We start from the raw sequence: 17,152 nt of genomic DNA, 5'->3' as shown, positions 1-17,152 counted from the left end.
AATAAGTAAAGAATAAGAATAATGGTTATGTTGAAATAGAATTTTCAAATATCTTTTCATTGTATTACGATATTTTAGGGATGTAAATAATAAATCTAATACTCATTTTAGTATATTTCATATAATAAATTTTCAGGTACTACCACTTATTAATTCTTGCCAGAATAAACCAGAAAGTGCTACATAATCACAACAATGTTTTGTTCATCAATAAATATCAATAGAAAATGATTATATTAATAAACACATAAAATACAAATTCAATGGGTTGATTAAAAACTTTTCTTTCTGGGTTGAAATATAGTATAACATCACTCTTTTTTAACAATCCATTTTATTACTTCAATTAATTCTTTCATAACAACACTTTTATTGATAAATAAACAAAGTAATGAATATACGTTTAAAAGTTAGAAGTTAGTAAGAGTAATGTTACTTACTTCTTCATTATAATACCAAAAACAAGATATTTAAAATGAAGTTATATTTAATAAAAACATACATTGAAGTTATAGAGGTGAGGATCAACTAACATACTATAAAAGTACAATATACATATTAATTATAAATATTAATAATAGAAATACCATAAAGAAGTAATTATAAATTAATTTCTGATTTTATAACAACATAAAATGTTTGAGAGTTTAGTGTAATAAGAATAAACATATTAATAATTATTTTAATCATATAAATTTCAGAAGAATAGTATCAATAAAAACATTTTATTTTTATATGAAGTTATTTCTTTTAACCTTTTTTAAATATTAATAATTTGTTGTTGTATGTATCAATGTGCTGTTTATGATCTTCTTCATTATTACTCACTATTTATTAAAAAAATAAATAACTTTCAGTATTTTACATTAAAGAATAGAAGGTACATAGAAATGTAATACTTGTATTATATTTTATTATCATAACAAAAGAAAACACAATAAATCATTCAATTTTTAAATAAAATGTAATTCCAAGAATCTCTCTAAAGAGGTTAACCAAAAAAAAATAAAAAGTCTTTAAGAGAATGAAAAGACTAGTTAAATGAATATTTACTCATTCAGTTTAACTTATGAAATAGTGTTAAAATATTTTAAAAATAATTATATGCTCATTATACACAATATTTATGAATGAAATCAAATGTTTTTTACTTTTAATAAATTACATTATAATAACTAATACAATAATGGATATATTGAAAAAAATCCATCATATTTTAATGTGACTCTGTACATTTATGTAAAAACAACTATTTGTTTATTATTTTAACATTATAAAAGTAAGAAGTTTATAGAATAAATAATAATATTTGATTAATATTCATTGTATCAAGAAAACAAGAAGTACATTATCTGTGTTTTTATTCACTCTTTGTTTAAAACAGAAATTATCATAAAAATAAAACTTCGTTATATATATCAATGTAATAAAATAAAAAAAAAAGAAAAATTTAAAAAATAACAAAAAAATAATAAACAACGGAAAATGGAAGAAGTTATCAAAAGAGGGGATGGAAGAGAAGCAAATGAAATTCGTGCAACAACAATCAAAATTGGAGTGATCAGTGGAGCAAAAGGAAGTTGTTTAATACAAAAAGAAAACAGTAAAGTCATATCATCTGTACAAATCAAAACACAAGATGAATCAATAGATTTTGAATTTACAGTAAAAGTGACATTTGCTCAGTTTGGGAACAATGACTTACTCAACAAAAGAAAAGAAGTTGAGCTTCAAGAAATCTTAACACAGTCATTAGTTTCTCGTATTAATCAAGAAAGCAATAAAGGAAAAATTATTTGTTTACAAGTATTTGTTATGGAGCAAGATGGAAGTGTTGAAGATAGCATAATCAATTCTAGTTCATTGGCATTATTTGATTCAGAAATTCAAATGGATAGCATTATCATTGCAACAACAGTTGTTAAATTGCCAATATATAACCAAGTTATTGTTGATCCAACGGCACTTGAAGAAGAGAAAAAAGAAGGATCAGTTCTAATTGCATGTATTCCATCTAACTCTTCTATCACTCAAATTTATATGAGTGGAGTATTAGATCCACAAGATATTTCTAGTTGTCTTTCTATTGCGTTGGATAGTTGTTGGAAATTAAACAAAGAAATAGAGTTAATTATACAATCAAAAAACGTTAAGATGATTGAACATTAATAAAATAATTACTTTTATTATTTTTCATGGTTTAAAAGAAGAAAGAAATATATATAAAATAGTTGTTTTATTTTCCTTCTGTTTGATTACTTTGTTTTATTTCTTCTTTATATCTATTTGTTTTTATCTCTTGACACAATATATAAGCTCCTCTATCAAATTTTCTTCTATCTCTAATGAGATGAATTAATACATCTTCTGGTTTAATTTGTTTTGTTGGTTCATCTTGTCTAATTTTAAGTGTGAACTCCAATATAAATTCTATAAGTAGTTGTTCAATAAGTTCAACAGTTTCATCCATACAATTTTCATCACCATTTGCTTTTAAATATTCTTTTATTGTTTTAATGAATGAACCTCTTGTATAAGTTTTTCGTGATTTAGTTTGTTTAATTTCATCAGAAATATCATCATTTTCTGCCATTTCAATAAGAATAATTTTTAAGTTTTTTTTTTTATTTTTTATTTTTTTGGTAATAAAAAAAGGAAGTAAAAATTTCTTTTACGTAAAAAAGTAAAAATTGAATTGAGTTGAAACTAATAAATCCTTACAAACTTTCTTAATATATATGCAATATTTTAAAATACTTGCCATTGGAGATGATGCTGCTGAAAAAGTTCAGTTATTGACTACATTTATTGAAGGAAAGTGTCCTAAAGAATATATTCCTACTGTGTTTGAAAATTCTACTAAAACACTTAAAATAAGAGGAAAACAAGTAATTTTAGACTTATGGGATTCAACTGGATTTGATAATTTACCTTCTATGAGACAACCATTATATTCTAACGTGGATATAATATTAGTTTGTTATAGTGTTGTAAATAAAAACTCATTCATTAATGTAAAAAATAAATGGTATCCTGAAATGAAATCATTATGTCCTCATACTCCATTTTTCCTTATTGCTACTCAATCAGAAAAGAGAAATAAATGTAGTGAAGTTAAAAACCATCTTATTTCTACTGGAGATGGATTACAATTATCTAAAGAACTTAACGCTATTGAATTTATTGAATGTAGTGCTAAAAATAATGAAAATGTTGATTATATCTTTGAACAATGTATTAAAGTTCTTAGTCATGATCTTCACAACCAACAGTCTCACGATCAACAATCTTTGTATGAAGATCGTAGTACATTTATCTTCTGCTATCTTTTGTTTTTGACTCTTTCCTTTGTCTCTCTCATTATTGTTTCAAAGTAAATGCCTTCTTTAATTCATTTCAATTCTTTCAATTTTAAGTTTAATTTAAAACAAACAAAAAAAAGAAATTGCTTATTATTAAATTTCTTCTTCTCTAACTGGAAGATAAAAGTTCTTTAATTCATTATAACAAGGGTTTGATTTCATTGTTTTTGATACTCTAAAATATTTTTTGACAAGAGGAATTAATACGACTTTGTTTTTATTCATAAAGAAGTCATGAAAAGCATTAAGATTAATATCACTAATTCCTACAGGATTATGACTTTTATTTATTAACTCAGAAACTTTATCAACATCATTATCATCTAACCAACTAATAATAAATGAAATACGAATACGATTTTGTTGTGGAAGAACTTCATTTATTATTCTTTCTGTTAGATTTGATTTAAAACTTATTGTTAATTTTTGCAAAGATTTGTTATTTTTAATTGCAGCAAAAACATCTTCTAATACTGGATATTTTGTACTATCCCCAATACGAACAGTAAGTTCTCTAAGCATAGGCATTGTTTCTAAATTAAATACTACTGAATAATTTGTATCAATCCCAATAGTTGATATACGGTTTCTAATACTTAATGCCATCTTACAATCTTCAGGATTATCTCTCATCATAAATTTATAAATATTAAACATCTTATACTTCGCTACTATAATATAAATATTATTTAAGTTTTTGACTTAACTTGAATTATATTAATATAACAAACAATCTACTTCATTCATTTTTTCTAATTCTCTAAAATGGACTTGGTATGTGTCTAATTGATCAAATACTTTTGATTCAATTCGTTGCATCCTTCCTATTCCTAAAGTAATGGCAAGTCCAATTGAATTAATTCCACAACATGGATTAATTCGTGTAGCACTGATAGCAGTTTGACAATTATGGGATACAAGATTAAATCTACATAATGTATCAACAGAATCAAAGTATTTAAGAACAACCATTAAATAACATGGCTCTAATTTTTTCTATTGAAATAAGTACAACATTTGTCAACAATATTGAAATATTTAAAAACTAACTGACATTCTGATTTGTTGATATTTAAAGTTTTCTTTTTTTTTCTTTTTCTGTTATTTTCTTAAATACCAAATTATTTATTTGAAGTATCATTAATTTTGATATAAAAAACAAAATATTCATTTATTTTTCTTATTCGTTGATTTAACTTTTGACTTTGTTTTTGGTTTTGTTACTCGTTTTTTCTTTAATGGTGGTGGTGCAGCAACTATTTTTCCACTTGAAGCAAAAACCATTTGCCCAGTTCTTTTTCTGTTATCTTTTTGTGTTTCTGTTTCAGTCTTTTCTTCCTCATCATCAGTCCAATGAATATCTTCAACTTCTTCAGAAGATTGTTCTCCAAGAAGAAGACTTTCTTCTGTAATTTTATCCTTTAAAGCTTGTTCTATTGGTTTAGAGAATTCTTCTAATTCTCTTTTATTTTTTTCTTTTTGTTTTTCAAGAGCACCACGAGCATTTTCTTCAATTTCTTTCAATGCAAGAATGTCACCAATGGCTATTCTATTTTTTTTAATATTTCTAACAATCAATAAAACGTCTTTAACCGTTGGCATTGGTGGTATTTGATTAGTTTGGGCAATACCATCCATTCTAGTTTCTTCCTCACAATAACCAAAAATATCTTCTGTGTTAAGTTGCATTTGATCAATTAGTGCTTGTGTTTCTTTACTTTGGTCATTAGCTTTAAACAAAATAAGAGCAGTACCACATTCTTCTATACTAAATTCACTAGCTTGTATGTTATATTTTGATTCATTATTACTTATAATAATACAAACCATTAGCAATACATGTTATTATTAAGTTTTGAGTTTCTAAATTAATCTCTCCTTTAATTATTTTTTCTTTTCCTAACACCTCTATATGGGTATTGGTTTCATTTTCTAATTTATACATAAACTTGTCACATAGTTCATCATATCCAACAATGGCAACTTTAAGTTGTTCAATTGACATTTCAATATTTTCTCATTACTTTCAACTCAAAATAAAGATATTATAAAATATATTAATTTTATTATAATTAAAATTATTTCATTCTTTTTGTTTTAAGAAAGAAAAAACAAAAAAAAACAGTTAATGGAAATACCATTTATTGTCCACTTTATTATTGGACTATCTCTTCGTTTAATATTATTAAATTTTTTACCAACTTACCTTTTACCAAGTAGAGTTGAATTAAATACATCACCATTTGCTTTGTTAGATCAACCAAATGAAACATTATTAACTGAGGTATTTTCTTATATACCACAGGAATATCTTTCTTACGTCGTAATTATATTATCTGTGTTACCTTCCCTTCCATTAGTTACAATATCAAAGACATCGGCATGTGTTTTGTTGTATAACCCATTTGGTATCTTAGCATCCTTATCAATATCCAGTTATTCATTAATAACACTATTAGAATCGTTGATTCTTCTTATTCCTAAACATAAACACTTGTTTTCTCCATTCCTTCCAATAACAATCTTTTTATACCCAGCGACATTACCCTTATTACTTCCATTATTACCTTCTCTTTCACCAACAGTACTTCTTACTTGTCCAATATTTTATTATTTCCGCTTTTGTAAAGAATTATTTGTGAGTGATTTAACACCAAACTTAGGTTTATATTGGAATTTATTTACAAATATGTTCCCTGAATATAATTTGATGTATACAGTTATATTACCCTTAATACCATTAATTATTTCTTTCTTTATATTCACTAGAATGATTACTCATCAATTTTATTATTTCTTCTGTGTAATGTTATTGATTGCTGTATGTAATCCTTATCTTTCTGTTCAAGATCTTCTTCTTCCAATGGCTTTGTATAATATCCCATGGTCTCATCTTTGTGTTTATTTCTGGAAAGCAAAAGTATTAACTTTCATTGTTCCTATCCTTATTATCATGTTTTCTATGTTTAATGATGCTTTAAAATATGTTTGTTATTATTTGTAGTTAAATTTTATTATATACTTATTAATTAGTCATTCTTCAACAGCAACATGGCTTATTCTATGAATTTAGCATTAGGATTTTCCTTATTCTCTTTTAGTGAAGAAATCATTAATGGGTGTCTTCACAATGATTTCCTTGTTAAGCACAAAGTATTAGAAGATCGTCATATTGATAAAATATTCTAGTTGAATAAAATCAGACTTTCAAAACTAAGACATTACTTCAGTTAATTGGTGGTTCTTTTTTATAATTTAATTAATTATTTTTGAGACATATTTTTGTTTTTTAAAAGACTCTACACTGTCTTTATACAATTTTATAAAGGTTTATATTACAAAGAATGATTGTATGTTGTTGAATAGAATAGTTATTGTTATTGAAACAAGTTAAATGTAATAGATATTATATTATAATTAAAACAAAAAAACAATTTATTAAATTATTAATAACAGTTGTAAATAAGTTAGTTTGTTATTCAAATAAAAATGAATTAATTTTTAAGATAAGGTAAAACATCATTCAAAAAAGATTGAATCTTTTGTAATTGTTCTACAGTTAAATTTAAGTCATCTACAATTTTGTTTTCTAATAATTTTATTAATCTTTCAATAAGGTCTTTTGTTTTAGGAATCATTGTAACATCACATTCAACATTTTTGTGTTGGGTTTTAATATTTTCTTTTCCATTTAATTTTTGAATAATAATAATTAATTCTACTGATGTTTGGTAGAGTTGATTAGCGTCATTACATTTATGTACTTTGTGCATTAATGTATGAATTGTATGAATAGTTTTTTGTGCTTCTTCATATAATTCTTTTGGTAATTGTCCTTGTTGTTTCATTAATTCTTTATATTCATTAACAGAAATTGATGATGCTTTATTTGGTGTAATTGAGTCTTTTCTTTCTTTTTCCATTTTCTTTTTATAAGTTTCTTTTACTTCACTCAAGAAGATTTCTGAATCACTTTCTGACCATTCTTCACTTTCACTCATTTCTTCTTTATTTTTTTGTTTATTAAAATCTTCACTATCCTCACTTTGACTAGAATCACTATCACTAACATTATCATTATTTTTATTAATTACCTCTTTTTCTTCTTCTTTTACTTTATTTTCTTCTTTATTATTAAGAGGTGTAGGTATAGGTTTTTCTGCTTGAATACTAAGAAGATTTTTACCTTTTTCTGTTTTTTCTTCTTCTTCTCTTTTCTTTCTTAATTCTTCAATTCTTTTTAATTTTGTTTCTTGAATTTTATATGTAATTTCTGGTAATGTTTCACATTCAGGTAAATATTTTCCAAGTTTTATATAAAGGTCTACTATTTTATCATTTAATTGTCTTATTTCATTTTCATATGAAATTATTGATTTTTTCATTGATAACATCATTTCATTTAATGCAGCCGTTTGATCAAAGAATGTAAATCTTTTGATTGTTTCACCATTATCTAACATTGGAATTAATTTATCTTTTATTCCTGGTACAGTATCAAGTTTCTCATAGAAGTCTTTAATTATATCTTCTTTAAATCCAATTAACCCTTTAACAATAATAGGTATTTCTTCAACAATAACAGAATCACTAATAGATCGCTCATATTGTGGCATTTGATCATTTGAACTGATAATATTCAAAAATTGATTGACGTGATCATATTGTGATAATACATAATCAGAAAATGGTTGCATACATTCTTCTCTAAATGGACATAATGGTTGATTCGCAATAGATTGAACAACTTTACTAATTAAAATCAAAGTACGATGTCCATTATCATTTGGAAGTAACATATTACTACCAAATCGATGTGGAGAAACAATAGCTGGATTAATGAACCTTAAAAATAAAAATCCACCAATAGCAATTAATGCATTTTCTGGCCATTTTTTCATTACTTCTTTCTTAATAACATTAAAAATATATGAAAAATCTGGAGAAATTAGTTTACTAAGAATATCAAATTTACATACATGTTCTTTTAATATTGTTAATAATGTTTCAATATTTTTATCAACAACTTCTTGTGATACTTTAGTATTGTCTACTTCAAGTTCATTTGGTTGCTCATTTACAACTTTTATTATTGGATTAATATATTCTTCTAATATTTTTTTTCCTTCTTTTTTCATAAATGATGACATTAAATGAGTAAATCCACCATTCGCTCTAAATAATTGTGCTTTATCTTTTGTATTTCTTACTTCTTCTGTTATGTGTTGTTTTAATAAATAAATTAATACGGCATCACTATCTAAACAATTCCTTATAGCATCCCAAAATGGTACAGCATCAACACCACATGTTCGTATAATAGATGATACAACGTGATAATCTTCTAAACGACAAATCTAACATAAGTCAATTATTAATTCTATAAATAATAAAAATACTAATATCATTAAACAAACATTCCATATTGCATTTGACTTAATACTTTCAGGAATGTCTAAACTAATCTCAACTTCCTCTTTAACTTTAGGTTTTTTCTTAAATATCGAGATTCTACTCATTTACTGTACAAACACTTTTGTTAATTTCTAGTTTTACTCAATTTTTTTTATCTCAAAAAAAGGATTATATTCAACAGAACTTGTTTTGATTTCCCGTAAAGTTTCTCTTTTGTCCACAAAATTTGTCAAATTTTTATGAAATATGAAAAGACTTTTTTAAAGAATAATTAATTTGTAAAAAGATATTATCCAATAAACCTTTATTTTATCAAAAAATAGAAGACTCAAAGAAAAAAAAAACTAAAAATAAAGAAAAATGAAGTCAAAAGCAGAGAAAATAAACAACGAAAGTATAGAACTTGAGTTTCAAAAAGCTTTTAAAGAACAAAAGAAACAGAAGTCAAAACAAAAGAAAAAACCAATACACGATGACTTTGATCAAAAACAATTTGATTTATTAATTGAACAAGAACAATCAAAAAGACAACTTCAAAAAGAAGAAACAAAAAAACTAGTTGAAGAATATTCTCAACTTACTGCTCCATGTTTCGGAAAAGGTGAAATGATAATTCCAGATTCAATCTCTTTTGGAAAAGAAATTAAACAAATTTCAAAATGTAAAGTACCAAATAATTGTACTTGGGACTACAACCTTAATTGTAAAACATTAACATCTCTTAGTATACATAAAGAAGGAAATGTTTTAGTTTGTTCAGGTAATGATGGAATAATTAGAGTGTGTGGTTTAAAAGAAAAAAGTGTTGTTGAAAATTTAATAGGACATCAGTCTATGATTCCTAGAGTTACATTTTATGATAATTTTGTTATTTCTGTTTCAATGGATGGAACTGTAAAGGTTTGGGACATTGTAAAAGGAGAAGTTATTACTGGATGGACAGAAGCACCCAATTCAACTGATGAAAAACCACCATATAAATGTGTTATTGCCAATGAAAATGGTATTTTTGCAGGATGTGCAAACAAAAGAATATTTCAATATGACATAAGAGAAAAAAAACATACGTGTGAATATATAGTTGATTCAATTCCATTAGATGTTGCTCATTGTGGAAAAGGAATAGTATGTTCATCTGAAGATAAAATAATAAGGTATTATGACTTAGGAAGTGGTTCAGTTACAAAGGAAATTCAAGACCCTAATATTCAAACAATGTTTTGTTTAAATGATTATCATGGAAAATATGTTATTGCACAATCAATGGATAATTCTATTGTTTGTTTTAGAGGAGATCCATTTAGACAAATGAGTGGAAGGGTATTTAGAGGCCATTATCCAGGGGCTTGGTGTTGTCGTCCTTCTTTTAGTCCAGATGGACAATATATTCTTTCAGGAGATGCTAATGGTAAAATATTTATATGGAGTTGGAAAAAAGGAAAAATACTAAAAGTATTTGAGCATGCTCATAAAGGATGTGTAACTGATGTGATATGGCATTCAACTAATAGTTCTTCATTTATATCATGTGGATGGGATGGTAATTTATGTTATTGGAATTAATTTACTTTATTTATTTTATATAATATAACTTATGAACAAACATAATTAAAAAAAAAGAAACCAATATAATTTTCTATTCCTTCTTTGTTTATAAGTTCAATTTACTGTTAGTTTAATCCAACTTTTGGAATCCAATTTCAACAGCCTTTTCTCTGAAACATCTTCTGCATAAATCAAGTCCATATTTTCTAATAAGACCTTTACGGGCTCCACATTTTCTACAAGTTCTTGAACCATTTCCATAGTTTCTTGGATGAGCGTTGTAAATAGAGTAGCTTCCCATTCTGAGTGGATTGTCACTTTATTAAGATCATTTTATTCTTTGAAAACCCTTTTCATTTTTTTTATTATTTAATTATAAAATTTACAAGTTTATACTTCTTTTAATTATTTTTAATATTCCTCATATTTCATTCTTTATTTCATTTTCTTATTAATCTTCTTTTTTATTAAAAAAATATTATTATTTAATTATTATCTTTTGAATAAAATCTAAAACCCTAAAAAAGATCAAAATATTCTAAAAAACCTTCTCATGTCACACAGAAAGTTTGAAGCACCAAGACACGGATCACTTGCTTTCCACCCAAGAAAGAGAGTTCATAAAGTAAGAGCTACTGTCTCTGCATTCCCAAAAGATAATGCTGCTGAAAAACCACATCTTACTGGATTCCTTGGATTCAAAGCTGGTATGACTCATGTTATTCGTGAAGTTAAGAGAACAAACACTAAACTTCCAAAAGATGGAGTTTTAGAACCAGTCACCATTATTGAAACACCACCAATGGTTGTTGCAGGATTTGTTGGATACAAAAAGACTACTACTGGACTTAAACCAATTACAGCTGTTTTTGCTGAACATATTGCTGATGAATTCAAAAGAAGATATACTAAGAAATGGTACAAAAATACTAAAAATCAATTTGCTGTTCATACCGAAAAATACAATGATGTAAAAGCTAAATCAAAGAGAGAAAGACAAATTAGATTAATTAAGAATAGATGTGATGTTGTTAGAGTAATTGCACATACTCAAATGGCACTTGTTCCATTAAAACAAAAGAAAGCTGAAGTTATGGAAATTCAAATTAATGGAGGATCAATTGCTGAAAAAGTTGACTTTGCTGTCTCACTTCTTGAAAAACAAATTAGTGTTAACTCAGTCTTTGGAACTGATGAATGTATTGATGTGTGCTCAGTTACTAAGGGACATGGATATAATGGTGTTATTAAGAGATTTGGTGTAAGACATCTTCCAAGAAAGACTCACAGAGGATTAAGAAAAGTTGCTTGTGTTGGAGCATGGCATCCAGCTAGAGTTTCATGGACAGTTGCTAGAGCTGGTCAAATGGGATTCTTCAAGAGAACAGAAGTTAACAAAAAGATTTACAGACTTGGATGTGGTGACCTTAAGAACGCTAAAACAGAATTTGATATTACAGAAAAAGGTATTACTCCAATGGGAGGATTCCCACATTACGGAGTTGTTAAGAACGATTTCTTGATGATCAAAGGAACTGTAGCAGGTATTAGAAGAAGAGTTATTTCATTAAGAAAAGCATGCTTCCCATCAACCACTAGAACAGCTCAAGAACAAATTGTTCTTAAATTCATTGATACATCATCTAAATATGGACATTCTAGATTCCAAACAACCACCGAAAAGAAAGCACGTATGGGACCAATGAAGAAAGACCTTGAAAGACAAAGAGCTGAAAAGGTTGAAGAAGGAAAGAAACTTTAAAGATAATTGAATTAATTACTTATTAATATTTTTGTTTTTTATTATAAATAATAACTTAATTATCCAATAGTTTTATATATTATTTAGCATTAACTTTGAATAATAATTACTTTAATAACATAAAGAAATGAAAGTTCAAGATTCGTGAGTTTAAAATAATAGAGTGATTAATTTTTATTTAAAGCTGAAGACAAACAAAAATTGTCAATTAATAGATACATCCACAATTGAATTTTATGATTATTGAGAAGTGATTATTGCAGTTTCTTCAATATGCTCTATTGGTGTAATAGAGTTCATTTCCAATATGTTCGCATTAGATTGTTCTTCTTCTAGTGTGTTGCCAGAATTGAATGTATAAAACATTAAGTCTTTCATATTTTTTATTATTATTGTTCGTAGGATTTTGGGGAAGTGTAATTGTAATTTTAGTGTTTTTAATCTTCTTGCTGATTCTTTATGTATTAAACCATTTATTGATAATATAATAGGTATTATTTCTACATATATTAATTCTCTATTGTTTCTTATTTTCTCTTGTAATTCTTTGTACTTATTTATTTTATGAATGTAATTTAATTCTAAATTATTATCTTGACATATAACAACATCTATAATATACCATTTCTTTTCTTTCATATTTTGATAATATATATCTTATCTTCTAGCATGGAATGAATTGTCATTAACCAATAAATCTTTATTGTAAGTTATAACTATTTTATCATTATTAATACATTTTGGAGGAATATTAAAGTCGATAGCATCAAATTCATTAAAATGGGTAATTAATAAATGTTTAAATATTTGTTTACAAACATAATCATGTCTTGATATTTGATTCTTTTTCATTACAGGACATCCTAACAATATATGATTAATAGATGCAATTGTGTTATGACAATGTTTACAATATTTTAAAGCATCATTTTTGAGTATTTTTGATTTAATACTTCATTTCATACTTACACCTTCTTGCATTTTTACTATTTGGAGGAATGCATTTCTTTTTATATTCAATGACATCCATGTTGTTACTGTTAATTTCTTATCATTGAAAGTTCCATTTGCACATATTATATATTCTCCACATTTCTTTTCTTTCCATTCATTTAAATATCTTTCATTTAATTCATTATTTACCCATTCAAATACTTCCTTTACATTGTGTTTTCTTTCATTTAATTCTATTACATTCATTAATTCATTAAAATTAATATTCTTACAAAATGATTTCTTCATTCTTTTAATTATTCAATTTGGATTTTCTTTTATTGCTTCTATCATTTCTCCTATTCCTGTGCTTGATCTCCACTTATATTTTAAATATATTCTTAATAATTCTTTAGCACATTCATCTCTTGCTGACATTAATCCTAATCCCATTTCATTTATTTTAACATATAGTCTACTTTTTGGGATATTTCTACTATATAATTGGAGTTGTATTAATGCTTTTCTTATCTGTTTATCTATCTTCTCCAATTCTCCTAGTTTATATTTGACAATACAAAATCCATATCTTAATTTGGAGATTATATCACTATTAATCTTTCTTATTGTAATGAGAATGCTGTATTTCATAGTGTTTAATGATGATAAAATAGAAGACACATCATTTAATATTCTTGTACAATATTTATTAATATTTACTTTATCTCCTATTTCAATACCTAGATATTTATAAGGATTGTCATTAGTTACTCTTGGTAGTTCAGCTAATTCACCATTTATTTGACTATTAATATTAGTCATTATCCCACTCTTTTCTACATTGATTTTTAATCCTATTGCATTAAATATTTCTTTAGTTAATTTGTGTGCTTTTTCCATTTCATCGAGGCTATTATTCATTATCTTTAAATCGTCCATATATAATATGTGGTTTAACTCGACTTGTTTTTCTTCTCCATTCATTTTAGTATTTAATTTGTTTATTTGTTTATCTAACTGAAGGTTTTGAAGTTGAAAATAATCAAAAAAAAAAGAAATAAAAAAAAAATGTGAAACAAGTAAATTTATTTTATTCAAAACAATTATTGTGGTATAATGGTTTAATTTCAGCAACAAAGGAACGAAGTCTAGAATCAAAATCAATTTTTTGTATTACATCTAAATCAGAAATATTTGATAAAGTAATTGATTGGAAAAATGAAAGAAACTTTTCTCTGTTTTTACTTTCATGAATTTCCATGGCAATTCTATATTGAGTTTGAGTATAAACTTCTGGATAAATAACCATGATACCAAAAACTAATTTTTCTAAAGTCCATGCTTCAAATTCATTGAATAAATTATCGAAGACATTAAAGAGAATATCCCCTATTAAAGGCTCTACAGCATTTAATAATTGTGCACAGTATGAATTTTTTGTTCTTTTCTTAAATGAGTCAAATAACATATTTTCTATTGTTGAACTTCCCATTACAATAGAACTTACCTTCTTTTGTTTTAATGCAATTATAGCACATTTAATAATAAACAACACTTTATTACTTTCTAATTGTAAAGACGTTACTTGTTTTGAAATAGTTTCTACAAAAGCAAATAAAATTTCTTTTGTTTTAGGATATACTTCTACTACATTTTCTAACATCATAGCAAATTCACACATTGAATTTATTAATAGTGAAACAGTATTATCATTATACAATTTAAATGCTGCAAAATTAATATGACTATTTTGTAACATCCATACAGACGTTGCTAGTCCAACAGTAGCATTTTTTATAAATGCGTCAAATTCTACTGTTTTAGTATTTCTCATTATCATTGACGATTGTTGAATAGAAGTTTGTGAAAACATTGTTAATAACCCAGACATACTATGGAATAGTATACATGCAGTTGGACATTCTGGTGCATAATTATATCTAAAATCTCTTGCCATAGAAATTTGTTTTATTAGTTTTAATGAAAAATACCAATTGTCTCCATTTACTGGTTCATTAGGAAGAGCCAAATAAATATCTTTATGTGCACAAATATGTTCAAATATAGGTGGTATACATTCTACAGAAGAGTGTGATGTTTTTACTATTGCCCTAATATCAATTAATTGATAAGTATGAGGGTTTAAAAATTGAGTTAAAAATTGTAAATGAAATTTACTTGGAAGACTATATAATAACATTCCTAATGCAGTAAAATATAATGTTCTAATTTCTATTAATTCTTTAGCATTTTTTAATTGAATATTATCAATAGTTGTAAATGCATTAGTTTGAAATAAATATTTTAGTGGAGGTCTTTCAATTAAACGAAGTGCATATTCTTTTGCACTTAATAATTTTGCCAATAACTTCATTGTTTCACTTAATACTTTATAATTTCCATTCCAATAAGGAATTAATGTAAAAAGAATTCCAACCATGTCTATAAAAAATTCTATCCCATTTTGACTTGGTGATTGATATAACACTAACATTCCATCAAACCGATAATTTTTTGAGTCATCCCATAATGAACTAACAATATATGCTTTATAAAATGTTAAAATTGATATTTGGAGTTTAACATATGCTGAATCTTCTTCATTTTTATCAAAAGTTGATTGAATTATTTGTTCAGTAACTAATTTACAAATTGTACATATTTTTGATGCGAATCCTGAATATACTGATACAAATGTTGGACTTGTTGGGTCTCTTCCTGAAATTATGTTACCTGCAATAAGAAACAAATTAGATAAAATTCCGAAATAATTAACTCTATCTGTTTTTGCTTGTTGAATAGCATTATATAATTTTTGTATAAAAGAAATTTGTGATGTTGGAATTGTAACTGAATCTGTTGTAAGATATGTCAACAAAACATCATACATACTTATTAATACAGTTAATCCATTTCGAGCAAATGTACCAAAATGACTTCCTTCTTCACTTGTTAATGAGTTTGAATTATCGGATAATACTAACCTACAAAAAATTGAAGTAAGACAATCAGTTGAAGATGGATCAATACTTGAATATAATGAATAAATTCCCCAAAACCTTAAGATGTCATATAATGCATTATCATTTCCATTACATGCAATTAATACTGTACATTGAGCAATTTTATCAATAAATTCTTGAGTTACATAATTATGAAGTGGATGTGTTGTATGAAGATGGACTAATATCTTAGCTCCAATAGAAAGTAACGAAATATTATTTGATGGATAAAAACAAAATTCTACTACTTTCATAATTTTCTGAACAAACCACTCTCTTGAACCTTCAAAATTATCTGAATCATAAAAACATGACGATTGAATACATGACATTCGGTCTATTAAAGGTAATGTTGTTGGTATTTGTTGAATAATACTATTTAATGACTCCATAAATAATTTATGAAATTCTGGAGTTGGACAAAATGTAGATGTCTCATCTGTTTCATCTGTTTTAGTAACATTACAAACAAACATGACACTCTCAAGAATATCAACAGCACCAGGATTTTTTATTTGAATATTTTTAATAGCTAATTTAGCAATAACCATTAACACTCCATTTCTAAAATCAGCAATAATTTTTTTAGGGAAATTAGGTTTGTCTTGGTATGAACGAAATGTCTACTTGGTCAATTTCTTATTAATTATATAATTTAAAAAATCCAAACTTCTATTAAAGTCAAAGCAATATCAGCAAAAAGACTATATTTCTTTGACTCTAATTCAGTCAATGTATTTACTAAATTTTGTGTATTATGCTCTATTTGCCAACATCCAATTACACATGAAGCAAAGAATTTTGAAGCTAAATTTTTTATTGCCCTATCATTTAATGAAGCAGATGAATATAGTTGTAATGCAATTGTTTGAAAGAAAAGAGATTTACCAATAAATAATTTTGAGTTATTAAGCATAGCTTCAGACAATATTGAACAAGCATAAGCTAAAACATATTGATTATGAGAATGAGTTAACAAAAAAGTTAATTGTTCTATGTCTTCAGCTTTATTAATTTTTTCTATAATTTGACTTTTAGCATTATTTCTCTTGTTATTATCAAGTGTTGTATAATAGTCAATAACAATTTGCTCATAATTCATTCTTCTATTAACTAGTAATTATTTAGTTTTT

General features: G+C 25.6%; 11 protein-coding genes across 11 annotated transcripts, besides 1 other annotated feature; 5 read left to right on the top strand and 6 right to left on the bottom strand.

Moving 5' to 3' along the window:
- Positions 1–1,485: 1,485 nt before the first annotated feature.
- On the top strand, positions 1,486–2,169 carry EHI_126330 (3' exoribonuclease family protein; the record flags this gene model as incomplete). Its single annotated transcript, XM_647367.1, has 1 exon — positions 1,486–2,169. One exon carries the CDS (start codon positions 1,486–1,488, stop codon positions 2,167–2,169), a length of 684 nt encoding a protein of 227 aa, XP_652459.1.
- A 67-nt stretch (positions 2,170–2,236) lies between these two features.
- On the bottom strand, positions 2,237–2,593 carry EHI_126320 (uncharacterized protein; the record flags this gene model as incomplete). Its single annotated transcript, XM_647366.1, has 1 exon — positions 2,237–2,593. The coding sequence occupies one exon, from the start codon at positions 2,591–2,593 to the stop codon at positions 2,237–2,239; it is 357 nt and encodes a 118-aa protein (XP_652458.1).
- A 145-nt stretch (positions 2,594–2,738) lies between these two features.
- Positions 2,739–3,377, top strand: EHI_126310 (Rho family GTPase; the record flags this gene model as incomplete). The annotated part of the gene is made up of 1 exon (XM_647365.1): positions 2,739–3,377. One exon carries the CDS (start codon positions 2,739–2,741, stop codon positions 3,375–3,377), a length of 639 nt encoding a protein of 212 aa, XP_652457.1.
- A 78-nt stretch (positions 3,378–3,455) lies between these two features.
- EHI_126300 (uncharacterized protein) lies at positions 3,456–4,402 on the bottom strand (the record flags this gene model as incomplete). Its single annotated transcript, XM_001913444.1, has 2 exons — positions 4,094–4,402; positions 3,456–4,033 (listed from the first exon to the last, which is right to left on the bottom strand). The coding sequence occupies exons 1-2, from the start codon at positions 4,332–4,334 to the stop codon at positions 3,456–3,458; spliced, it is 819 nt and encodes a 272-aa protein (XP_001913479.1). The 5' UTR covers positions 4,335–4,402.
- Positions 4,403–4,529: 127 nt separating this feature from the next.
- On the bottom strand, positions 4,530–5,367 carry EHI_126290 (uncharacterized protein; the record flags this gene model as incomplete). Its single annotated transcript, XM_647364.1, has 2 exons — positions 4,530–5,143; positions 5,190–5,367. The coding sequence occupies 2 exons, from the start codon at positions 5,365–5,367 to the stop codon at positions 4,530–4,532; spliced, it is 792 nt and encodes a 263-aa protein (XP_652456.1).
- Positions 5,368–5,490: 123 nt separating this feature from the next.
- On the top strand, positions 5,491–6,551 carry EHI_126280 (uncharacterized protein; the record flags this gene model as incomplete). Its single annotated transcript, XM_647363.1, has 2 exons — positions 5,491–6,348; positions 6,396–6,551. 2 exons carry the CDS (start codon positions 5,491–5,493, stop codon positions 6,549–6,551), a joined length of 1,014 nt encoding a protein of 337 aa, XP_652455.1.
- A 305-nt stretch (positions 6,552–6,856) lies between these two features.
- On the bottom strand, positions 6,857–8,881 carry EHI_126270 (Ras GTPase-activating protein, putative; the record flags this gene model as incomplete). Its single annotated transcript, XM_647362.2, has 2 exons — positions 6,857–8,719; positions 8,780–8,881. The coding sequence occupies 2 exons, from the start codon at positions 8,879–8,881 to the stop codon at positions 6,857–6,859; spliced, it is 1,965 nt and encodes a 654-aa protein (XP_652454.2).
- Positions 8,882–9,137: 256 nt separating this feature from the next.
- Positions 9,138–10,340, top strand: EHI_126260 (WD domain containing protein; the record flags this gene model as incomplete). The annotated part of the gene is made up of 1 exon (XM_647361.1): positions 9,138–10,340. The coding sequence occupies one exon, from the start codon at positions 9,138–9,140 to the stop codon at positions 10,338–10,340; it is 1,203 nt and encodes a 400-aa protein (XP_652453.1).
- Positions 10,341–10,452: 112 nt separating this feature from the next.
- EHI_126250 (ribosomal protein S29, putative) lies at positions 10,453–10,623 on the bottom strand (the record flags this gene model as incomplete). The annotated part of the gene is made up of 1 exon (XM_647360.1): positions 10,453–10,623. One exon carries the CDS (start codon positions 10,621–10,623, stop codon positions 10,453–10,455), a length of 171 nt encoding a protein of 56 aa, XP_652452.1.
- Positions 10,624–10,875: 252 nt separating this feature from the next.
- Positions 10,876–12,084, top strand: EHI_126240 (60S ribosomal protein L3, putative; the record flags this gene model as incomplete). The annotated part of the gene is made up of 1 exon (XM_648321.2): positions 10,876–12,084. One exon carries the CDS (start codon positions 10,876–10,878, stop codon positions 12,082–12,084), a length of 1,209 nt encoding a protein of 402 aa, XP_653413.1.
- Positions 12,085–12,276: 192 nt separating this feature from the next.
- Positions 12,277–14,037: a repeat region.
- A 70-nt stretch (positions 14,038–14,107) lies between these two features.
- Positions 14,108–17,121, bottom strand: EHI_126230 (uncharacterized protein; the record flags this gene model as incomplete). Its single annotated transcript, XM_647380.1, has 2 exons — positions 14,108–16,642; positions 16,690–17,121. The coding sequence occupies 2 exons, from the start codon at positions 17,119–17,121 to the stop codon at positions 14,108–14,110; spliced, it is 2,967 nt and encodes a 988-aa protein (XP_652472.1).
- Positions 17,122–17,152: the final 31 nt, after the last annotated feature.

This window comes from Entamoeba histolytica, genomic scaffold (genome assembly GCF_000208925.1).
Source record: "Entamoeba histolytica HM-1:IMSS scf_1104750518221 genomic scaffold, whole genome shotgun sequence".
Taxonomy (NCBI): Eukaryota; Evosea; order Mastigamoebida; family Endamoebidae; genus Entamoeba; species Entamoeba histolytica.
The sequence above is the reverse complement of the archived record's forward strand: the minus strand, read 5'-3'. Positions and strand labels throughout refer to the sequence as shown.